Source organism: Zootoca vivipara, chromosome 8, assembly GCF_963506605.1.
Source record: "Zootoca vivipara chromosome 8, rZooViv1.1, whole genome shotgun sequence".
In the NCBI taxonomy this organism is placed as follows: domain Eukaryota; kingdom Metazoa; phylum Chordata; class Lepidosauria; order Squamata; family Lacertidae; genus Zootoca; species Zootoca vivipara.
This window is the reverse complement of record NC_083283.1, coordinates 85,804,024-85,824,334: the sequence shown is the minus strand read 5'-3', so window position 1 is coordinate 85,824,334 and position 20,311 is coordinate 85,804,024. Positions and strand designations below refer to the sequence as shown.

The following is a 20,311-nucleotide window of genomic DNA, read 5'->3' as shown; positions in this document are numbered from 1 at the left end:
GTCTAATAATAGTTTTCTAGAAGTCAAATAATTTTTAACATTTTGAAAATATAGATAAATGAAAGGCAATATATATATAAATTGAAAATGTTCGTATTAATAAATCTTAAATGCCCAAGCACAGCTCACAGCCAAGGACTCCCATTAGCTGTACATCCACCACTGCAACCATTATAATTAGGCATATAAAACCAGTCCCTTTATATATGCAGACTTTCCATTTCTGCACTGCCTGCCCCGTGGTTTCAGCAGATACCCAAGAAACTTTGCACATCTACAGAAACTTTGCAGTGCCTTGGAAACTCATGCTTTTGCCATCTATAGGTGTAATCTGGGAGCATATCTGAATGTGCGTCGAAAAATATTTTCAACGATGAATGCACCCAAATGTGCACTTTCCTACTGTCAATACTCTGGCCAGCTTGTGTAAGAGAGGTGTGCATCTCGTTGCCGAAGATCTTATTCAGCTTACAACAGACAAATGTTCAGACAACTGTTCACTGGAGACTTGTGACACCAGCTACTCCTGAATAATAAGCTCCTTTAGGTTTTGCCGTTCTTTGTGGCATGTTCATATACAGCATGACAGGATGGTGGTTTTCAACCTGTTCTAGAGCATCACAGTTCTCCCAAAGGAACAATTTCAAAAGTTAGCAGTGCTCCTAGATAACAGTGACACCACCCTTTCTGAACACTTTGATTAATTATTTTAAAGTATTTAAGTGGCAGGCATGAATCCTCATAGAAAGAGAACTATTATCACCCCACCACCACCACCAAACACACTTCTGAAATGCTTTGAAAGATTATAATTACATGAGTGCAAGCATGTATAGCAAAAGGGTATAGCAAACACGCACATGCTAAAAATTAAACAGGTGAACCCAAGACAGATATCTGACAACCTGGACTATAAACAAGCACCTTAATTTAAGGCGATGAAGCCTCAGTATCTTTGTCACTTTGTCACTGACTCAGCTAATGTTCATGGGAAATCACAGTCAATTAACCTGAGGAATTTTTCTACTCAGCACAGCACAGCCAAGGGAAGAAGAAACAAGTTTTTAAATACTTACTATATGTGCTCTCTTTTATTGCAAACTCTTTGAGACACAATCCAAAATCATTTGATACACGTAGAGATAAGACTTTCTTCTGCATTCTTGCGGATTTCCTTACAAGGAAGGTCTATAAAAATAAAATACATTTTGAAGAAATATCATTCTAGACTTCTATTTGGGCTGGCCTCCTGTGTCAGTTCTAGCAGAGGGGCCAATAACTTGGGATACCTAGGCACAGAATAGAGCCTAACATTTCATTAGGTAACCTATTCAGTGTCTGATTGTCCACTGTTAATGATGCTCACACACCTCAAAATGGACAGTGGGGTGGCACAGCAGAATGGCTGTAATAATTACCCTCAGCTGGGGTTGAATGTTCAAACACAACCTACCCCATGCTGAGAACCAGAATTGACCTCTCTACCTCTTTCAGGGAAGGTCCTTAACTCAACTGAAGAGCATGAACACTCCCGAATGAAGTATCAGAATTGATCCCCAACAAAAAAGGTCTTTCGCAAAGGACAAGGAAGAAACCCTGTTTGCAAGAGCTGTTGCCAGTCAGAGTTGCCAGTAGTGGCCTAGATCAGGGTTTACCAAAGTGGGCGATACTGCCGCCTAGGGTGCGCTGGAACAATCTAGGGGGGTGGTAGCAATCTCATGTGCACATTGCTTTGAAAAACCATTCATACATGTTTCATCTGTTGTACAATGACACTTACTGCTAGATCGGGCACTGTTGCGGGACAGTGACGCTTCCCCTGGATCTGGCAGTCATGCTGGAGGCGAGGCATTTCCCAAGGATTGGGGGAACCCTTTCCAGCTTCACCCAGGCCTGGGAAGTGGACCACAGCTTGCCTGCCTATTTGGCCAATGACAGCCTCAGCCCCCCCCCCCCCGGGAGGATTGGACTGAGCTGGCAGGCTTCACTTGTTTGCTTAAAGAAGGTGGATTTGGGGGTGAGGGGGTGCTGAGTTATTGTTTTTCTGAAAAGGGGGTGGTAAGCGAAATAATTTGGGATAGCTGAACCAACAGGATGCCATGGGATAAGGCAGATTCATAATGTCTCTGAGGACTACAACCACATGAGCAAAGAGTTGTTCCTGTGGTGCTGAGCAGTGAAGGGGAAGGAGGAGGTCAATTTAATCTTTTCTGACAGTTAACCATTCTGGACAATTGTGAAAAAAGGGTGCAGCAAAGAAGCATTTATTTTGTTTTTAGGTCAAATGAAAGGCATTTCTTACTCCAGGAGGCTGGGACTGCAGAACTTCCACTGCCTCGGCATCGTTCAAGCTAAGCTGTAACCAGATAGGGTGCGTATGAAGAAGTTTATCTAGTATGCTGAGCTTATTGGGGAGGCTGTCATATCCAGAACCTCGTATGATGCTTTTTGAATCTTTCTGATCCGGACACATGTCATCCATGTCTTTCTCTAGACTGTAAACAACATAAGGGGGGGGGAATTAAAGGCTAAGTTTAGATCCCTCAAGAAGACATCGGTACCTTCACCAAATATTATGCTAAAAAGCAAGGATCACACAGACGTTTACAATATAGAAACACAAAATACATACCATAGTAACAAGCCAAAACAGTAACTGCCCCCCACACATTTTAAAAAGGCCACAGAATGTTTAATTAGCCAAAGGTCTGGGAGAAGAGGAATGTTTTTGCCTGGTGCCTAAAGATATACTGGTATAATAATGGCACCAGGCAAGTCTTCCTGGGGAGAGCATTTCACAAATGGGGAGCCACCCGTTCTAAAGTTGCCTTCCTCTGGACCTCTCATGGAGGAGGCACACGAAGGGCCTCGGATGATGATGGAAGGGTCTGGGTTGGTTCATTTGGGAAGAGACGATCCTTGACTTATTGCAGTTAGCTGTTTGTGAGCTTTGCTAGGGAGTGTTGTTGCCTGTTCTTGGACACAGTGTCTAGAGGCAAGGTTACGAAACAGCATAAATTATGTTAATATAGGGCTGCCATAAAGGTAAAGGGGACCCCTGACCATTGGGTCCAGTCGTGACCGACTCTGGGGTTGCGGCGCTCATCTCGCGTTATTGGCCGGGGGACCAGGCGTACAGCTTCCAGGACATGTGGCCAGCATGGCAAAGCCATTTCTGGCGAACCAGAGCAGCACATGGAAACGGCGTTTACCATCCCGCTGTTTACCTATTTATCTACTTTCATTTTGAGGTGCTTTCGAACTGCTAGGTTGGCAGGAGCTGGGACCAAGCAACGGGAGCTCACCCCGTCGCAGGGATTTGATCCACCGACCTTCTGATTGGCAAGCCCTAGGCTCTGTGGTTTAACCCACAGTGCCACACGCGTCCAGACATTACTGAGATTTGAAAGGCAGCATTGACATCCAGGGGGAATTTTGATGGTTTCCTAAAATAAACTTTTGGGGTATCCTGGTTTGAAATATGGAGACCCTAGTTAATAGTATAAAATGAGTGGCAACTGAGCAAGTGGTGTTTAGTGTAATCTGTGAACAGGATGTCCCTAATTCAAATCTCACCTCAGTCTGGCCTTCAGCATGCTCTTATTCTAGCCCAAGCCCCCACTTCTGTGGTATGGAGATAATTATACGGTGGTACCTCGGATTACGAACTTAATCCGTTCCAGAAGTCCGTTCATAAACCAAAACCATTCTTAAACTGAGGCGCGCTTTCCCTGATGAGGCCTCCCTGTCACCGGTACCCTTCCATCGTTCAGATTCCATTCTTAGACCGAGGTAAAGGTCTCAAACGGGGACACTATTTCTGGTTTTGCAGAGTTTGTAAACCAAATCGTTCTTAAACTGGACTGTTCTTAAACCGAGGTACCACTGTACTTGTTTACCTTACAGGGTTGTTGTAAAGATTGCTGAGTTAATATACATGAAGCACTCTGAGCATTCTGAAACATTATATAATTATTGTTCTACCATAAAATGAAAGACTATTTACCCTATTTTTTAAAAAATTAGCCACACATTTGTATTATAAACTGTTATTTTGCTGGACATTGTTTCTCATATATATATATATATATATACATATATACATATATATACATATATATATACATACATACATACATATATACATATACACACACACACACACACACACACACACACACACAGGTGCCTCGCTTAACGAATGCCCTGCTTAACGAAATTTCCACTTAACAAAAGGATTTTTCGAGCGGAGGTTGCCTCGCTAGACGAATTCGTTTTATGAAAAATTCGTCTAGCGAATCGCGGTTTCCCATAGGAATGCATTGAAATTCAATTAATGCGTTCCTATGGGCAAAAAAAATTCAATGCATTCCTATGGGATTTGCTAGACGAATTTTTTGTTATAAGAAAAGACCCATAGTATTATTATATATATGTGTGTGTGTCCAGCAAATTTATATGCTCTTTGCAGCTTTCAGTACAACTTTCAGGATTTTACCTTTTCTTTTGAAGAACACAAGACCTTATGCATCCATTCCATACTTTAAATAAAAACTGACCATGCTGAACTACACCTGCACTACAATGAAGGTCCAACTTTCTTCCCTCCGTCACAAGCCTATTTTACAATGTATGATTGCAGTTGCCTTTCATCAAGTTGGAAAAGCATCCTGCAACTCACATCAGAAGTGGCTATTACAGAAGTGATCTAGTGATGCAGAAACTAGACTCTGGGACAAGAAGCCTGGGAACTTAAGAGACATGTTGACAAGCTTCCGCAAGATCACAGGCTAAAGATATTTCTCTCTCGAATGTATCTTCCAGTTCTGCCAGTCACAATGGACTCATTAAATGACTTCACAATGAAGAATTGTATAGCACTGCACCAGCACAAGAACAGAGTACTCATTGCAGGTGACTTACCATTTACATTCCAGCAAAAGTAAGAGTATTTTGTAATAAGAAAAATATTACAGGGGCAGAAGCTGGTGCCCTAGCATCATCAGTTCATCCACCGCTCACATAGCGCCACCCTTTTCATCAGAATGATGATTCATAACTCCTTGTACAGACTTGTCAGTGGGAAGAGGAGAGAGTACCAAGGCTCTCCTCTTCCATTCCTGTTCTTCCAGTTTGGTTTCAAAAGAAGAGACAGCAAAGCTGTACTTCCTCTCCAAACTGATTTACTCATTACCACTACAGTGTGGGAGCTGCATCTGTGCAGTTGGGTCCACTGCCACACTAGTACACAGGAGGAACAATGACATGATATGGTTCCTTCTGCTGCTATGAGAAGCTACCATATTTCCACCTGTGGCCAAGTCTCATGCTCGATACATATGTCACCAGCAGGACCCAGACATGTGGAAGCGACTTGCACAATGAGGTGGATAAGCATGAAATGACCCTCAGTGAGTACATAATGCTCAACAGTTCTCTCCTCTGCCACTGCTGTTAAATCAGGGAATGTGGACACTTGTATCTGTACTTTGCAAACTACGGTAGCTGTCAAATGTGCACCATATGATGGAAAATGTTGAGCAGGGACATTTACTCAGCACTTAACAACCTGTGCAGGCACTTGTCACAAGGACATTTTAGTAAAAGATGAGGTCACAATTATAGCGGAATTAGCTGTAGCGTGCTGGTTAATTTTACATGTAGACTCAACAAGTATCTATTTGAATAAGTAGTAGGTGAGCATAACTAAAGTGAGCAGGTAAAATGTTATTGATATACAATTTTTCAGCCCAAAACAGTATGTGAAAATTAAAAATCATAATAACGCACAATACCATTAATTAAATCATGTCAATTAACATTCAATCACAGTTTCCTGTTTTCAAAACATCCCTCTCCCTACTTGGAGCAAAGACGAAGTCAAGGGTAGGCCCAGCTCTGTATGTCAGGCCTATGACAAACTGAGACAGTCCCATGGGTGCCATTAAATCCCAAGTTGGTCACCCAGAATTCTTGTCTGGGATTCCTCCAGGACCCCTGTGACCAGCTCAGTGAGGGAGGCTGTTAGGCCACTGGGTGGACAGTACACAACCAGCAGCCCTAATCTGTCTCCAAGACCCAACTTCAGATACAGGCTCCCTAGTCCCACTCTAAAGCACATTTCCCAGCGAGGAAGAGCAAACTTCAGTGAACTACGACAGCCCCATCTCCCTAGACCTCTAGTCTGGATTGGTGCTGCATCAAGCACCCTGTATGACAGACCTGGGTAAGATGTGACTGGTCCATCTTTGCCATCCATGTCTCAGCAATGCACACCAGGTCAGCACAGTGGAAGAGCTCCCAACTGTACCAATGGGCTGTAAGGTAAAGGACCCCTGGACGGTTAAGTCCAGTCAAAGGCAGATATAGGCACAGGCATCTGTTGTCCCACCTCTGCTGCACAGAGCCCTTCACAACCCCACTTCTGACAATGATGATATTAGAAATACAGCCTCCATGAAGTTCTCAACTGGAAAACAAAGATTTATATTGTTGTTGTTTAGTCATGTCCGACTCCTCATGACCCCATGGACCAGAGCACGCCAGGCACTCCTGTCTTCCACTGCCTCCCACAGACTCATGTTTGTAGCTTCAAGGACACTGTCCAACTATCTCGTCCTCTGTTGTCCCCTTCTCCTTGTGCCCTCAATCTTTCCCAACATCAGGGTCTTTTCCAGGGAGTATTGGAGCCTCAGCTTCAGGATCTGTCCTTCCAGTGAGCACTCAGGGTTGATTTCCTTCAGAATGGATAGGTTTGATCTTCTTGCAGTCCATGGGACTCTCAAGAGTCTCCTCCAGCACCATAATTCAAAAGCATCCATTCTTCGGCGTTCAGCCTTCTTTATGGTCCAGCTCTCACTTCCATACATCACTACTGGGAAAACCATAGCTTTAACTATACGGACCTTTGTCGGCAAGGTGATGTTTCTGCTTTTTAAGATGCTGTCTGGGTTTGTCATTGCTTTTCTCACAAGAAGCAGGCGTCTTTTAATTTCGTGACTGCTGTCACCATCTGCAGTGATCATGGAACCCAAGAAAGTAAAATCTCTCACTGCCTCCATTTCTTCCCCTTCTATTTGTCAGATTTATATAGGGGTAAGTGATGCTTTAGATATCATGGAACAGCACTGTTCAGGACGTTAAAGGTCAGAAGTTTGAACTGAGCCTGGAAACAAACAAGGAGCTAGCCCACCTCCAAAAGAACAGGATTTATTTATTCCAAGTAACCAACCTCTGACATTACCTTGGCAGTAGCATTTTCCACTAGTTGTAGTTTCCAAACTGCCTTCCCAGGCAGCCCCAAGTACAGCACATGGTAATAGTCAACCTGGATGCGATGCAAACATACTATGACCAGATCTAAGATGAGTCATAGTTGGAGCACCAGTCAAAAAGCACAAATGTTGGCCATGGACCCTACCTTGACATGCAAAGGGCAAGGTACAAAGTACGCACCACACCTTTCAGAAGGAGTACCACCCCATCCAGAAGAAACAATGTCCCAGCTCACAACAGCTTTCCAAGTGCTCATCTACCAGTAAAACTCCTCTATCTTGCCTTGAATTAAGTCTGGCCACCTGCCAGCCTTCGCAGCCTCTGTACACTGATCTTCTATGAAGGGGCCGGGCAAATTGCGGTGGCAGGCATGCTGCGGGGCGTGTGTGTGTGCGACATCAGCCTGCCTGGCGGTGAGTGCGAGTGACACCATGAGGCATGCTGATGTCACTCATGCACGCTGCTGGATGTCCTGACACACACCCCTCGCAATGTGCTGGCGCTGCACGCCCAAGCCCCCACAGCATGCATGGCCCCAGTACCCATGGTCGCAGGGCCAAGCCAGTGTGCCTGCCTCTGCCTGAGGAGGATGCCTCCGTCTGCCTCATGGAGGGACCAGGCCTGGCCAGGACTTAGTTTTATGAAAGGGTGATTGCACTTCTGCTGCTGTTTCCCCAGGGCTAATTGGCTACTCTGTTAGGAAGTCTGCTGGGCAAAGCTGGAAAGTGATAATTTCCCATACCTCATCTAATCAGGCTTCCATTGCACATGCCAGGCTGGCATTCTCATCCTAAATGAACTTCAGCTTGGCCCATGATCTTCCAATTTACTGATCAGCAACAGGACTTCATTCAAAGATATATCAGATAGCATCAGCAGTTATGCAGAAAAACAGAAAGGGCACTATTTCCATCTGAATTTTTTCAAACTAGTTTGTAAATTATGAGAATCTCTCAGTAACTAAACCTGAAAGCTAGATTCATTTCTACACTCAGTTCTTTACACGCTACTCTACATTCTATTAGTTTTAAGTTGGACAACTATGTTCCAGTAACCACTAAATGACTACAGGAGCATATAAAAAGAATGAACACACAACAGTTTTGATCACCAGTCACTGTCAATGGAAAACTGCTTTAATCTTAGCCAAAGCACCAAGTAGTGTTTCATAGTTGTAGTACCAAGAACTAACCAGCATGGTGGAAAATATCACCTTCTTGACCTCTGTAGCACAACCACATCAAAACGCTTGCCATATAATGCTACTAACCTTTGTAAACTGGTGGGTCCATCTTCTAGCACCAGATCTGTTTGCACCATTTCTTGTTTCAGTTCTCCGATTTCTGAAGCAATTGTGTCAATCAGCTAGAGAAAGGGCAAAACCAGTATGACGTCAAACAAGTGGAAGAGGTGTGGCAATAAAATAGTAGGCAAAATGGGTCACTCAAGATTACAACCCATTTTGCTCCTTTCCATTTTGACTTCCCTTTCTTTCAAAGAGATCAGGATAAGGGGAAAACATCATTTAACTCGTGAAGGCTTATGGAATGGTTCAGATTACAACCCAGGAATAAAAAAACCAAATATATTAACAACAGCTGATAATGTTTATTTAAAAGATTTATATGTGGCCTCTCCAGCAAAAAGCAATCCATTAAGAGACTTACACACACACATACACACACACCCAAAATAATAAAAGCTACAAAAAAGCATTTCCTCAATCATCCTTATAAGAAATGTTAAGCTGGGCACATAAAGGTAAAGGGACCCTGACCATTAGGTCCAGTCGTGACCAACTCTGGGGTTGCGTGCTCATCTCGCATTATTGGCCGAGGGAGCCAGCGTATAGCTTCCAGGTCATGTGGCCAGCATGACAAAGCCGCTTCTGGCAAACCAGAGCAGCACATGGAAACGCCGTTTACCTTCCCGCTGCAGCGGGTCCTATTTATCTACTTGCATTTTGACGTGCTTTCGAACTGTTAGGTTGGCAGGAGCTGGGACCAAGCAACGGGAGCTCACCCCGTCACAGGGATTCGAACCGCCGACCTTCTGCTCAGCAAGCTCTAGGCTCAGTGGTTTAACCACAGCGCCACCTGGGTCCCTAAGCTGGGCACATAGGGAGCAAATAAATTCTGCTGGGATGAGCAGAAATAGGATCCAGTGAATCACCGGCTGAGTTGGAGGCTTCCAGCACAACCAGGTTACGCCAGTGAGTAACAATCCTCAGATCAGCTCAAGGTACACCAATGTATCTCCAGCAGGCTGAACTGAGCCCAAGCTGGTTTAAGTCCTTAAAAGGGGGCATTCTGGGGGCAGGACCAGCAGGAGGGTGGGTATGCGTGCTTAGGCTGGATTCTAGCCTGTTCAGCTTGTGCATATGAAGTTAAGCTAGCAAAAAGGGTGGTGTAAATCAAACACTATTTTAAAGGCTTGTTTCCCCTCTGCCAGGCTTTGTCTGGCTCAGCTACCAGTAGCCCAACTGCTGAAGAGAGTTTGGATCTAGTGTTACTTTGCAGTGGCTTCACTTACAGCCACTTGCTTTATGCCAGCTTCCTGAGTATAGGATGGCTCCCTTAATTATTCACTTATGTGAGATGGGAAGGTAGTTTGCTACACCCTCCATAAGAAGGGAAAAGACAGCTCTTTCAACATTCTACCAAATTAATGTGAAATACTACTGAAGCAAAGTTATTTGTTTTGCAGGAAAAAACAGTATCTGGTTTCCTGCCAGAAAAAGAAGTTGCCTCACACTGGAAAGGCCAAACTGATTTCACCGTTCAGTCCCAGCTAGGAACATCTAGTGAAATGAGTTGCATCAATAAATAGATCAGAGTTTCTAAGAACCAAACCAGGTTAGACCCTTCCTTTGCCACTTGTTATCTATTTTTAGAAAATGTATGGAAAGTACAGAAGGAAAGTATCTGAAGTGCTGCTCCACCCTATAAATATCAAGTAATTGTTACACTGGTATCTGTAATTTATTGTCTTTCAAGCTGGATTCCATGAAGCCTGCCTGGAATCTGTAGCTGTTTTACTTCTGGCTAGGTTTGTTTGCATTTTTGGAAAACTATTACCAAAAATCAAAGGGGGGGGGGAACCAGCTAAGCCCCATTTATAAATTGCTTTCATGTAGGCCTCACTGTGTGGATGGAGAACTTTTAAGCTGTGCCACCAACACTGGTGCTCCTTTTCTGTAACAACCACATGCTGTGTGCAATTGTGTGAAGTAAAATTCCAATGCATGAGCTGCTGCTTAAGTGGGAGCTATGAACTATCAGGACATAATTGCAGAATTGTGCAGGTGTTCCAGCTGCAGGAGCCTCAACAACACAAGCAGATGTGCGCACATTGGAATTTCACTGCAGACAACAGTGCCCAACACACAGCTGTTGCAGAAAGGCACAACAATGTCAGGGACAAGGCTAAAAGCACAGGCCAGCTCCCCTATCAACGCAGCAAGGCCCTAAGCATGAGTAAGGAATGAATAAGCCTTTCTTTCAAAAGTTTATTTGAGGTCTTGGTTGATGGTAACCAAAGGGTACTTTTCTATCCATGTTTCTCTCTTTCTCTTTGTTGTTGTTTAGTAGTTTAGTTGTGTCTGATTCTTCGTGACCCCATGCACCAGAGCATGCCACTCTTTCTCTTAGCAGGGTCAAATACACAGGTTCCCTACCTCTACTGTAAACAAAGGTGTATTCTAGTATACAGTATTTCTCCCTATATACACAAAATGTAAGGCTGTCATCAAGTAGCCCTCATTGGAGAATTTGTAGTGCTGCATCACAATCCTGAGTTTGCATGGTCAGGGCAGGGGAACAAAAGAGAAGGCAGGTTTTAAAATTGTGGTTTTAAACAATAGCAGAAGTTTGAATAAAACAGAGATGGAAATATATAGGCGAGCTGTGAATGGCTGGCAAGTAACATGAGCAGGGGTGGCAACCCCTTGTTTTTTATATTAAAAAATACAAAGTAATTTGCAACATTTAACAGACTTGAAATCTGCTGGTCCACCCCTAGGAAAAATTAATTCCTCACTATGATGTTCCAATGTCTATATTCTCAATGCTACATTGGTTAAAATACAAGAGTTCCGTGTATTAAACAAAAACATAATTCTCTTTTACTAAAAATCCTGGCAATTCATTTGACTGTTGATACCTCTTAAGCACATGCAGGTATTCTGAAGCAGAAGCAGATTTTGATAAAATATAGTAGTAATAATATAATAGTACTGATAATTTACACAGAACACTAACACTGTACCAGTAGCAAAGCCTGGATTATATGTTACTGTATTTTGTTGAGAAAACCCTTAATATCGTCTCCATTAGTACTTTCACAATATAGCACTCCTTCTGATCTATTACACCACTTCTGCTACTCTGGTTCCTTTGAAAGCTGCACAGGTTTGTTCACAACGGCACATTTGGTGAATATGGGATGGTGCTCAGTTTCTGGGATCAAGGGCACAATTTCACTTCTGAGGGATTTCTGTCTAAAACTTCAAACCATTATAGAAGGAATGAGGGTGGTTGGGGTGTTATGGAAGGCAGGACACAAACCCTGGGTCAATTTCTAGTGTCTTCTGAGACTCTTAGAAAGTGGATTTCAGTCTAACGTAGCAAGGCACAACTTACACAGGCATGGAACCCTGAAGACAATGCCTGTGGAGGTTCACCACATCTACAAAGTTGTGGCCTAGGATAGTACGGTATTTTTGTTGCTGGGGCTTCTAGTGCTCATGCGCCCCCTGCTGGACACAAAAGATATATAGATACAGTAGATAGATAATCTTTATTGTCATTGCCCCCCTGCGGGAACAATGAAATTGCTCGGCTGCTCCAACCACTCAGATAAGGCACTCCACATAAATTTAAAATAACTACAAAACATTAGTTAAACAATACAATATGAAATGGCAAGTAAAAGTAAGATGACTTCAAAGTCCAGACTTTCCATTTAAAGCACACTTTGCTGCAATTTAGCATCACCAATTCATAAAGGCAACAATTAAGCTATACAGGCCTCAAAATGTCTGTTGTTACTGTAGTCAGAACACAGGTTCATGTGCGAAGTGAAAGATTTTATGTTACAGAAACCCCTGCGATGCACAGTAAATGGAGCCAGGCAGCCCATCGTACAGGGATAATTTACTCCCACTGCAAAGTTGCCCCTAGTGTGGCAATTTATTTTATTTTTACCACAGCAGTGAATGGTAATCACTCAGCTAAAAGTACTCAGGGTGTACTTTTACTGCTGGGATAGGATAACTTGCTCCCTGCAAGTTTCTGGGGGTAGTGGACACTGTTGCTGTTGCTATACTCCACTTTGCAGATTGCTGAGTGTGAGGCAAAGCCTGTATCTTTCAATGGGAGCAACTGAGAATTGAGCACCCAGCCATATACACTCTGGCTTTTGTTTGGGTATGATGGAATCTTGGGCTCTTTAAAGAGCATATCTTTCACAGTTGTGTCCACCAGAGGGATCCACACCACAAGCTCTAAACATGGATGATACAAGCAGTATTTTATTCTGAGCAAACTCCATCTTCACACAGCAGTCCAGAAATGAATGCTATATAAAACATAACTTTGACATTTTATTTATATTTCCTCTGCTTGCGCATTCACCACCGATCAGAAGTCCACTATACAGGCATCAGACACACCTCTTTCCAGTAGAAAGGTAAAGGTAAAGGACCCCTGACCATTAAGTCCAGTCGCAGACGACTCTGGGGTTGCAGCGCTCATCTTGCTTTATTGGCAGAGGGAGCTGCCGTTTGTCCGCAGACAGCTTCCGGGTCATGTGGCCAGCATGACAAAGCTGCTTCTGGCAAACCAGAGCAGCGCACCGAAATGCCGTTTACCTTCCCGCCAGAGCGGAACCTATTTATCTACTTGCACTTTGACGTGCTTTCAAACTGCTAGGTGGGCAGGAGCTGGGACCGAAGAATGGGAGCTCCCCCTGTCACGGGGATTTGAACCGCTGTTCTTCTGACTGGCAAGCCCTAGGCCATGGGTAGGCAACCTAAAGCCTGGGGGCCGGATCCGGCCCAATCGCCTTCTAAATCCAGCCTGTGGAGGGTCCGGGAATCAGTGTGTTTTTACATAAGTAGAATGTGTCCTTTTATTGAAAATGCATCTCTGGATTATTTGTGGGGCATAGGAATTCGTTCATATCCCCCCCAAAAAATATAGTCCGGCCCCCCACAAGGTCTGAGGGACAGTGGACTGGCCCCCTGCTGAAAAAGTTTGCTGACCTCTGCCCTAGGGTTTAGACCACAGCGCCACCTGCGCTGTGGTAGCACATACAAAACATTCCACTGCAAATACAGTCATTAAGAGTGGAACCACACATTGTTCTCCTAAGACGTTACAAAGCACGCTATATTTCCATTTATCCAAATAATAATGGCTTCCCCCTTTTTCTTTTCACAGTGAGCACACAAGCTGAAAACACCAGAAGTGATTCAAGGTGAATCCAAATACAGGTAGCTTCAAATGCTCTGAGGTAAACAGAGTAAATTGATAAGGCAATGACAGGAAAGGGAGTGCCAGACTTTACAACTGGGTGATATCATTATTGGGACCAACCCAAAAGTCACAAAAGCATGGGGCAAGGTGTTACACAATGAAGGGGGTGAGAACAAAGAAAGTTCAAAAATTAGACTGATGTTACAGACATGAGATCAGCCAAGTTACTCCATATCAAGTGATCAAACTTTTTTACCTCATGTCATTCAATTTTCTTAATATTTTGTACACTTGTTAAATGATGAAAACTAAGTTTAAATCTAAATTTTTATTTTTTATCTCATCCCATTTTTGAGTTATGAGGGTTTGAATTTAATTTTTTTAAAAAACATATTTGGCCTTGCACAAAAACCTTTAAAGCTCAGCCCAGGATTGAGATACATCAAAACTAAAAACACCAATCTCTTCGGAACTTCATGGGCTTTAATATGGTATGTCTTATGGACTTACTTTTAATATCATTAAAAATGGGTGGTGGGGAGAAAGGCTTTTATCCTTTTGTCTCCTGCTGCAGTCTGGATCAAGTCCTCCACACCTGCTACTTGCTGCAAAAGAAAAGCTTCCATTGGTACCAATAGGAGCTCTCCCCCCAAAGCAAACAGCAGGTGCAGGTGGCCAAATCCAGATAAAGCATCCCTACCCACCAGAAGGGTTCTGATCCAGCTTGGGACCCCTGTATCTCTGTGTTTTGCTAAAAACAAACTAAAAACTATTCGAGCCATTGCTAATTATGTGAATGATATCACATCTGGTTTGGTCCTCAGATATGTGCGTATGGGTGTTTAAAGGTAAAGGTAAAGGTAAAGGGACCCCTGACCATTAGGTCCAGTCGTGACCGACTCTGGGGTTGCGCGCTCATCTCGCATTATTGGCCGAGGGAGCCGGCGTATAGCTTCCAGGTCATGTGGCCAGCATGACAAAGCCACTTCTGGCGAACCAGAACAGCACATGGAAACGCCGTTTACCTTCCCGCTGTAGCGGTTCCTATTTATCTACTTGCATTTTGACGTGCTTTCGAACTGCTAGGTTGGCAGGAGCTGGGACCAAGCAACGGGAGCTCACCCCGTCACAGGGATTCGAACCGCTGACCTTCTGATCAGCAAGCCCTAGGCTCAGTGATTTAACCACAGCGCCACCTGGGTCCCTTATGGGTGTTTAAAGATGAGCAAATGCTTTTCACATTCTGCAGAAAAGCCTGGTGTAAGAATAGTATGCAGGCATTAAATGTATTGGTCAAGTACAGTAGGAAGTTCCCTTTAGATAAGTGTTCTAAACAACCTTTAAGAGATTACTGATGATCTGTAGCAGTTTAAAATCTCAGGCTCTGTAAGACAAGGACCTGGGCTGGATCTAGACATGTCAAAGAAGTGATTCAGTTAAACACATTGTAAACTCATACCAGGAAACCCAGTAGGGAAAGACGGGACTCCACAGCGCAATCTGGTGTCACAGTATTATATAAAATGCTTTTTCTTTACCTATCTAGCTGAGTTCCTGGCTATTTGTTACTCTGTAATGTGCACATTCATAGAATCATAGAATCATAGAGTTGGAAGAGACCACAAGGGCCATCCAGTCCAACCCCCTGCCAAGCAGGAAACACCATCAAAGCGTTCTTGACATATGGGTGTCAAGCCTCCGCTTAAAGACCTCCAAAGAAGGAGACTCCACCACACTTCTTGGCAGCAAATTCCACTGTCGAACAGCTCTTACTGTCAGGAAGTTCTTCCTAATGTTTAGGTGGAATCTTCTTTCTTGTAATCTTCTTTCATGATACTTTATAATTATAAATAACAACAACAACAGTGGAACCCTTGGATGCAATAGCAGTTTTCACAAGCAACACAAAGAATCTTTCCAATGGGATTTTCTTTTCTTTTTTCCGTGTGTGTGTGGGGTGTGTGTGTGTGTGCTACCACATACTCTTAAAAAAATTAATGGGCCTGATATTCTGCTCCATGACATCTCTACTGCAACAGAGCACCCCTACAGTACAGCCTGCCCATTTTATGCCCCTGTTGAGAGTGGGACAATGATAGGAAGCAGGCCCAGACATAGCCTGGAAACATCATGGTTCTACAGCCTGCTTCCACCCCCACCCTCACTCCCACCCCTGAATGTCTGGACAGCTCAGCCCCACTTGCCAAGCACAGAAACCGGCTTCGATTTCTACCGAACGATTCCATGGCTGAAGTGCATTTGAAGGACCGGACCATCAGGAAAGTTTTCAGTTTCATTATTTTAAGTGGTAAACTGTTGAAGTCATCTTCCTCAGAATAAATCATGCCACTGCTGGCTGTTCATATACAGCCTCAAAGTAAAATGACAAATGCCCGAAATCAAGGAAGTTCTCAGCAGAAATTGAAAGCTCTCCAGCAATCTATTAATCATCTCTGAGCTTTAAACTTCAGCTGTCATGTGTACATGCCTGCATTCTAATGTTGCTGAGACCAGCGTGCATTGTATTTGCCAATGTAAAAATCACAGACTTATTTAACACACACTAGATTCTAGCTAAATTGAAAATAGCAGCATGTTTACAAGTGAGCACATAGCTGGATCTCTTATCAAATGGCCACGACTTTACACAGCATCAGATTCAAATACAGCACATAGCATTGTTTATTCTATTCTGTTAAGATTACAAAAATCTAGAACAGGCACCCCCAAACTGCGGCCCTCCAGATGTTTTGGCCTACAACTCCCATGATCCCTAGCTAGCAGGACCAGTGGTCAGGGAAGATGGGAACTGTAGTCCAAAACATCTGGAGGGCCAAAGTTTGGGGATGCCTGGTATAGAACTACAGAAATACAAATTTCAATGGTTCAAAAGGCAGGTTTTCTTATTGTAGCTTTGTCTAAATACTGAGGTTGGAAAGTAATTAGCAGTTAACATATAAGTACCTTACATGTCAAAGAAAAAAATATGCCTCCCTACTCAAAATTAAAATAACAACTTTTCATTTACCTTAAAAAAACTTCCTCTCTCGTCAAGACCCTGTGCTTCCATGGCCAAAGTTGACATTTTCTCTGGGAAAGCTTCACCAAACTCCGCCTAGAAGCAGACACATATTTAATGGTTAGTCCAGTCAGTAGGAAATTCCTTTCTAAGCCACAGGAACAGTCACAACAGTTTTGCCAAGATCTTTTCCCGTCAACAACACAGTGCCATTTATTTCCTACCAGAGCCTTTAACATTATCCTTCTGGTCTATTATTTCCTGTGGATTGCACTTTAAAGACAGTGCTGCTGGCATTTCCCCCTCTTCATACATCCCACAAGTTGCTTACGGTGATTTTAACCAGCTTATTATTATTATTTTAACTGCAATGGCATAAATGGCTTTGTTTGCTTGACCTCAGCCAAAAGTGCACATTGAGCAAATAGTAGGGGGCAGGGCCGTCCTTCCCATTGGGCTGACTGGCGCAGTGTGCCAGGGCGCCCGCCCAGCAGGGGGCACATCAAGGAGGCTCATGGAGCCACCCGCGCCTCCGCCTCATCCACTTCGCTCCTTTCCCGGCAGCAGTGGCTGAAGCGAGGTGGCAGCAGCGGCGACGGAGCTGCCTCCGTTGAGGGGCAGCAGGGAAGAGGAACCGGGCTACCTTCTGTCCACACTCCTTCAAGTCACAGCGAGCGCAGACAGCGCTGCCCCACAATGCTCTGCGGCACCTCATTTGCATGCAGCGTTGTCTGTGCTCGCTGTGACTTGAAGGAGTGTGGGCAGGCGCTGCCCCACAATCCTCTGTAGGCAAACCTTCTGTCGGGGCAGCAGCTGGGCTCCCTGGACTGCAGCACTGCTCCACCTCTTCGGCCGAGCAGGCAGTGTCCCTGCCTGTCGCACGGCACCCGGCGGAACGTGAGGGGCGCCGGAGGGATCATCGTGCCACGGCGCCCGATACACTTAAGACGGCCCTGGTAGGGGGTTCTCCTAATCCTCCATAGATTAGGAGACACAGGTGGCGCTGTGGTCTAAACCACTGAGCCTCTTGGGCTTGCCAATCAGAAGGTCAGTGGTTTGAATCTGCATGACAGGGTGAGCTCCCGTTGTTTTGTCCCAGCTCCTGCCAACCCAGCAGTCTGAAAGCATACCAGCTTTCAATGGTTAGTCCAGTCAGTAGGTGAATAGGTACTGCTGCAGAAGAAGGTAAACAGAATTTCTGTGTGCTCTGGCTTCTGTCACAGTGTTCCGTCGTGCCAGAAGCGGTTTAGCCATGCTGGCCACATGACTCTGAAAGCTGTCTGTGGACAAACGCCGGCTCTCTCAGCCTGAGGTGAGATTAGCGCCATACCCCATAGTCGAATTTGACTGGACTTAACCGTCCAGGGGTCCTTTACCTTTTACCTTTACCATATAAGATTACAGATCTAACATTAAGAGAGACTGTTGCAGGATGGGGACACAAAGTTATTTGAGGAATTACATTTATATACCACCTTTATCTTCCATGGATCTCAAAGTGGTGTGCGTGGTTCTCCTCCTCCCCATTTTGTGCAGACAACAACCCTGTGAATTAGGTTAGGCTAAGAGATGGTGACTGGCCCAAGGTCACCCAGTGAGCTTCATGGCTGAGTGGGGATTATGTTGTAAAATGCCCTTGATCTTCAGATGAAGGGCAATGTGTGTGTGTGTGTGTGTGTGTGTGTGTGTACTCTTTACATTTATAATCTGTGGGGTTGGTGTATGATAGTAGCGTGGCAAACCCGCTAATCCTTAGGTTTAGCTAGAGTAATACTGGCAAACCAGTACAGTGTTAGGAATAGGAAGGTGAGGTATGGGTCAGTTGTGTTGGGAGAAGCTGGATGGACCTGGAGAGGTTCGGTTTAAACTGGTTTGATCTAGCCTGACAGGGGAAGATCGGAATGGGTCATGCTGAGGTGAGAAGAGCACAATGAATCCTTATGGGGAGTTTGGAAAGTTACTGAGGATCACAAGACTGAGAGGAGGGGGATGTTTGATGAGAGGGACATGTGGCAGGTACTTGATGTGTGGGATGTGCAGTCCACCACTTCCTCTATGGTGGAGAAGTTAGGGTGTTGGCAGGAAGTGACCTGTACCTGTACATGTTTATGCATGAGGTTTGCTCTGTGATTGGCTGGAAGTTACATCATGAGTTAATGTTTACCTGTCAAAGCTGCTGCTAATAAATACAGACCCCCGAGCTTTGCCTGGGGTTGGTCTTTGTGGAACTCAGCCTTGTCTTATGTCTCATTGTTGGATCTAACCATTGCTACATAATGGTGACCCCGACGTGATCCAGCCCTACTCATAAGAAGACTCGAAGCAGTCTAGGTACCACCGGCCACGGCCCTCTTTTCGTGAGTATGGGTTCTCTTGAGTCAGTTCAGGAAGGGAGTGCACACCCGCAGGAACTGAGAGAAATTCTGAGGGATTTCAGTCAGACAGGTGCTAGTTTGGCAGAGCTAGAAGAGTTGGTTGAAGAGATATTGTTTCAGTGCCCGTGGTACTCTCAAGAGGGGTCCCTGGATTTAAAAGTATGGGACAGGATAGGGAAGCAGTTGCTTTCCTCCCCACGGGCTCCTGCCAGATTTTTAAGGCTTTGGCGGAAGTGCAGGGACGCAATTGAGTTGGTAGGGGTCTATATAAGTGAAAAGGCAACCCCCCTTTCTGTATCTCATTGCTCAGTGGAGGCTGCTGCTACAGACCTCCCAATCTCAGTTCCAGAGGCTCTGGCTTTACCATTGCCTTTGGAATCCTCTGGTTTACTGGCCACCTCTCCATTGTCCCAGAAAAAGACGGTGGGGGGTGCTGTTCGGCTCGGGTTTAAGAGAGAGCTGGGGTCAGGAACGTTAACTAGAGAAGAACTGGAGGAAGGGCTTGCTTCTTTTCCAGTCACACAGGGCTTGAATGCCCAGGGATCTCCTAGCCTATCTGACTCTTATTTGCCTCGTATTCAGGCAAGGGGAGTTCAGATGAGGTTTAGGAAGGAGCAGGAAGAAGGAAAACAGAGAGGAATGTTAATAAGTGAGGGGATGAGGCGAACTACGGTGGCTGTCTCTCTGTGGAAAGGATTAGTTGGTGTTGGACTTTTTGCCCTGGTGCTTGTGGCTTTCTCTGCTGCACAGCATTGTGAAGAGGAAAATGACACCTTGCCAAAAGATACAGTCCTGCAAACACTGCTGGCCCTTCTGGTTATTTGTTATGGGATAGTGCATATTGCAGGAGAAGTACAGGCAGTCAAATCTCGAAAGGTCTGTTTTAAGTGACAAAAAGATTTCCATTGGGCAGAAACCTAGCTTAAACAGTGCTAGTGCTTTGCATTTTCTGTCTCTGAAGTTTACTCCTTTTCAGCTTTGCGAAGGCTTCACAGAAGCACTGCGTTAGGCTTAAAGGGCCTGAGTAAATGTTTCCTTTTGATCCAGGAAGGTGAGAAGCTTTGATCTGCATTCTTTTCCTTGAGGTAGTTTAAATGGTTAACAGATTTTGGCTGTTCAAGTTGCTCAAGGCTTTCCTTAAAAAAAAAAGAGGAACCTTCCTATTG

The 20,311-nt window shown here is 44.5% G+C and overlaps 1 protein-coding gene across 4 annotated transcripts in view; it reads right to left on the bottom strand.

Moving 5' to 3' along the window:
• RIN2 (Ras and Rab interactor 2) overlaps positions 1 to 20,311 on the bottom strand; it is a 68,316-nt gene that overhangs the window by 33,664 nt on the left and 14,341 nt on the right. For all 4 annotated transcript variants that reach the window (XM_035101975.2, XM_035101972.2, XM_035101971.2 and 1 more), the window contains 4 exons: positions 16,780 to 16,866; positions 8,546 to 8,640; positions 2,303 to 2,495; positions 1,077 to 1,188 (listed from right to left, as the gene is read on the bottom strand). In XM_035101975.2, coding sequence (XP_034957866.2) covers positions 1,077 to 1,188; positions 2,303 to 2,495; positions 8,546 to 8,640; positions 16,780 to 16,836 — 457 coding nt within the window. In that variant the 5' untranslated portion in view covers positions 16,837 to 16,866. The remainder of the gene's footprint in view (positions 1 to 1,076; positions 1,189 to 2,302; positions 2,496 to 8,545; positions 8,641 to 16,779; positions 16,867 to 20,311) is intronic.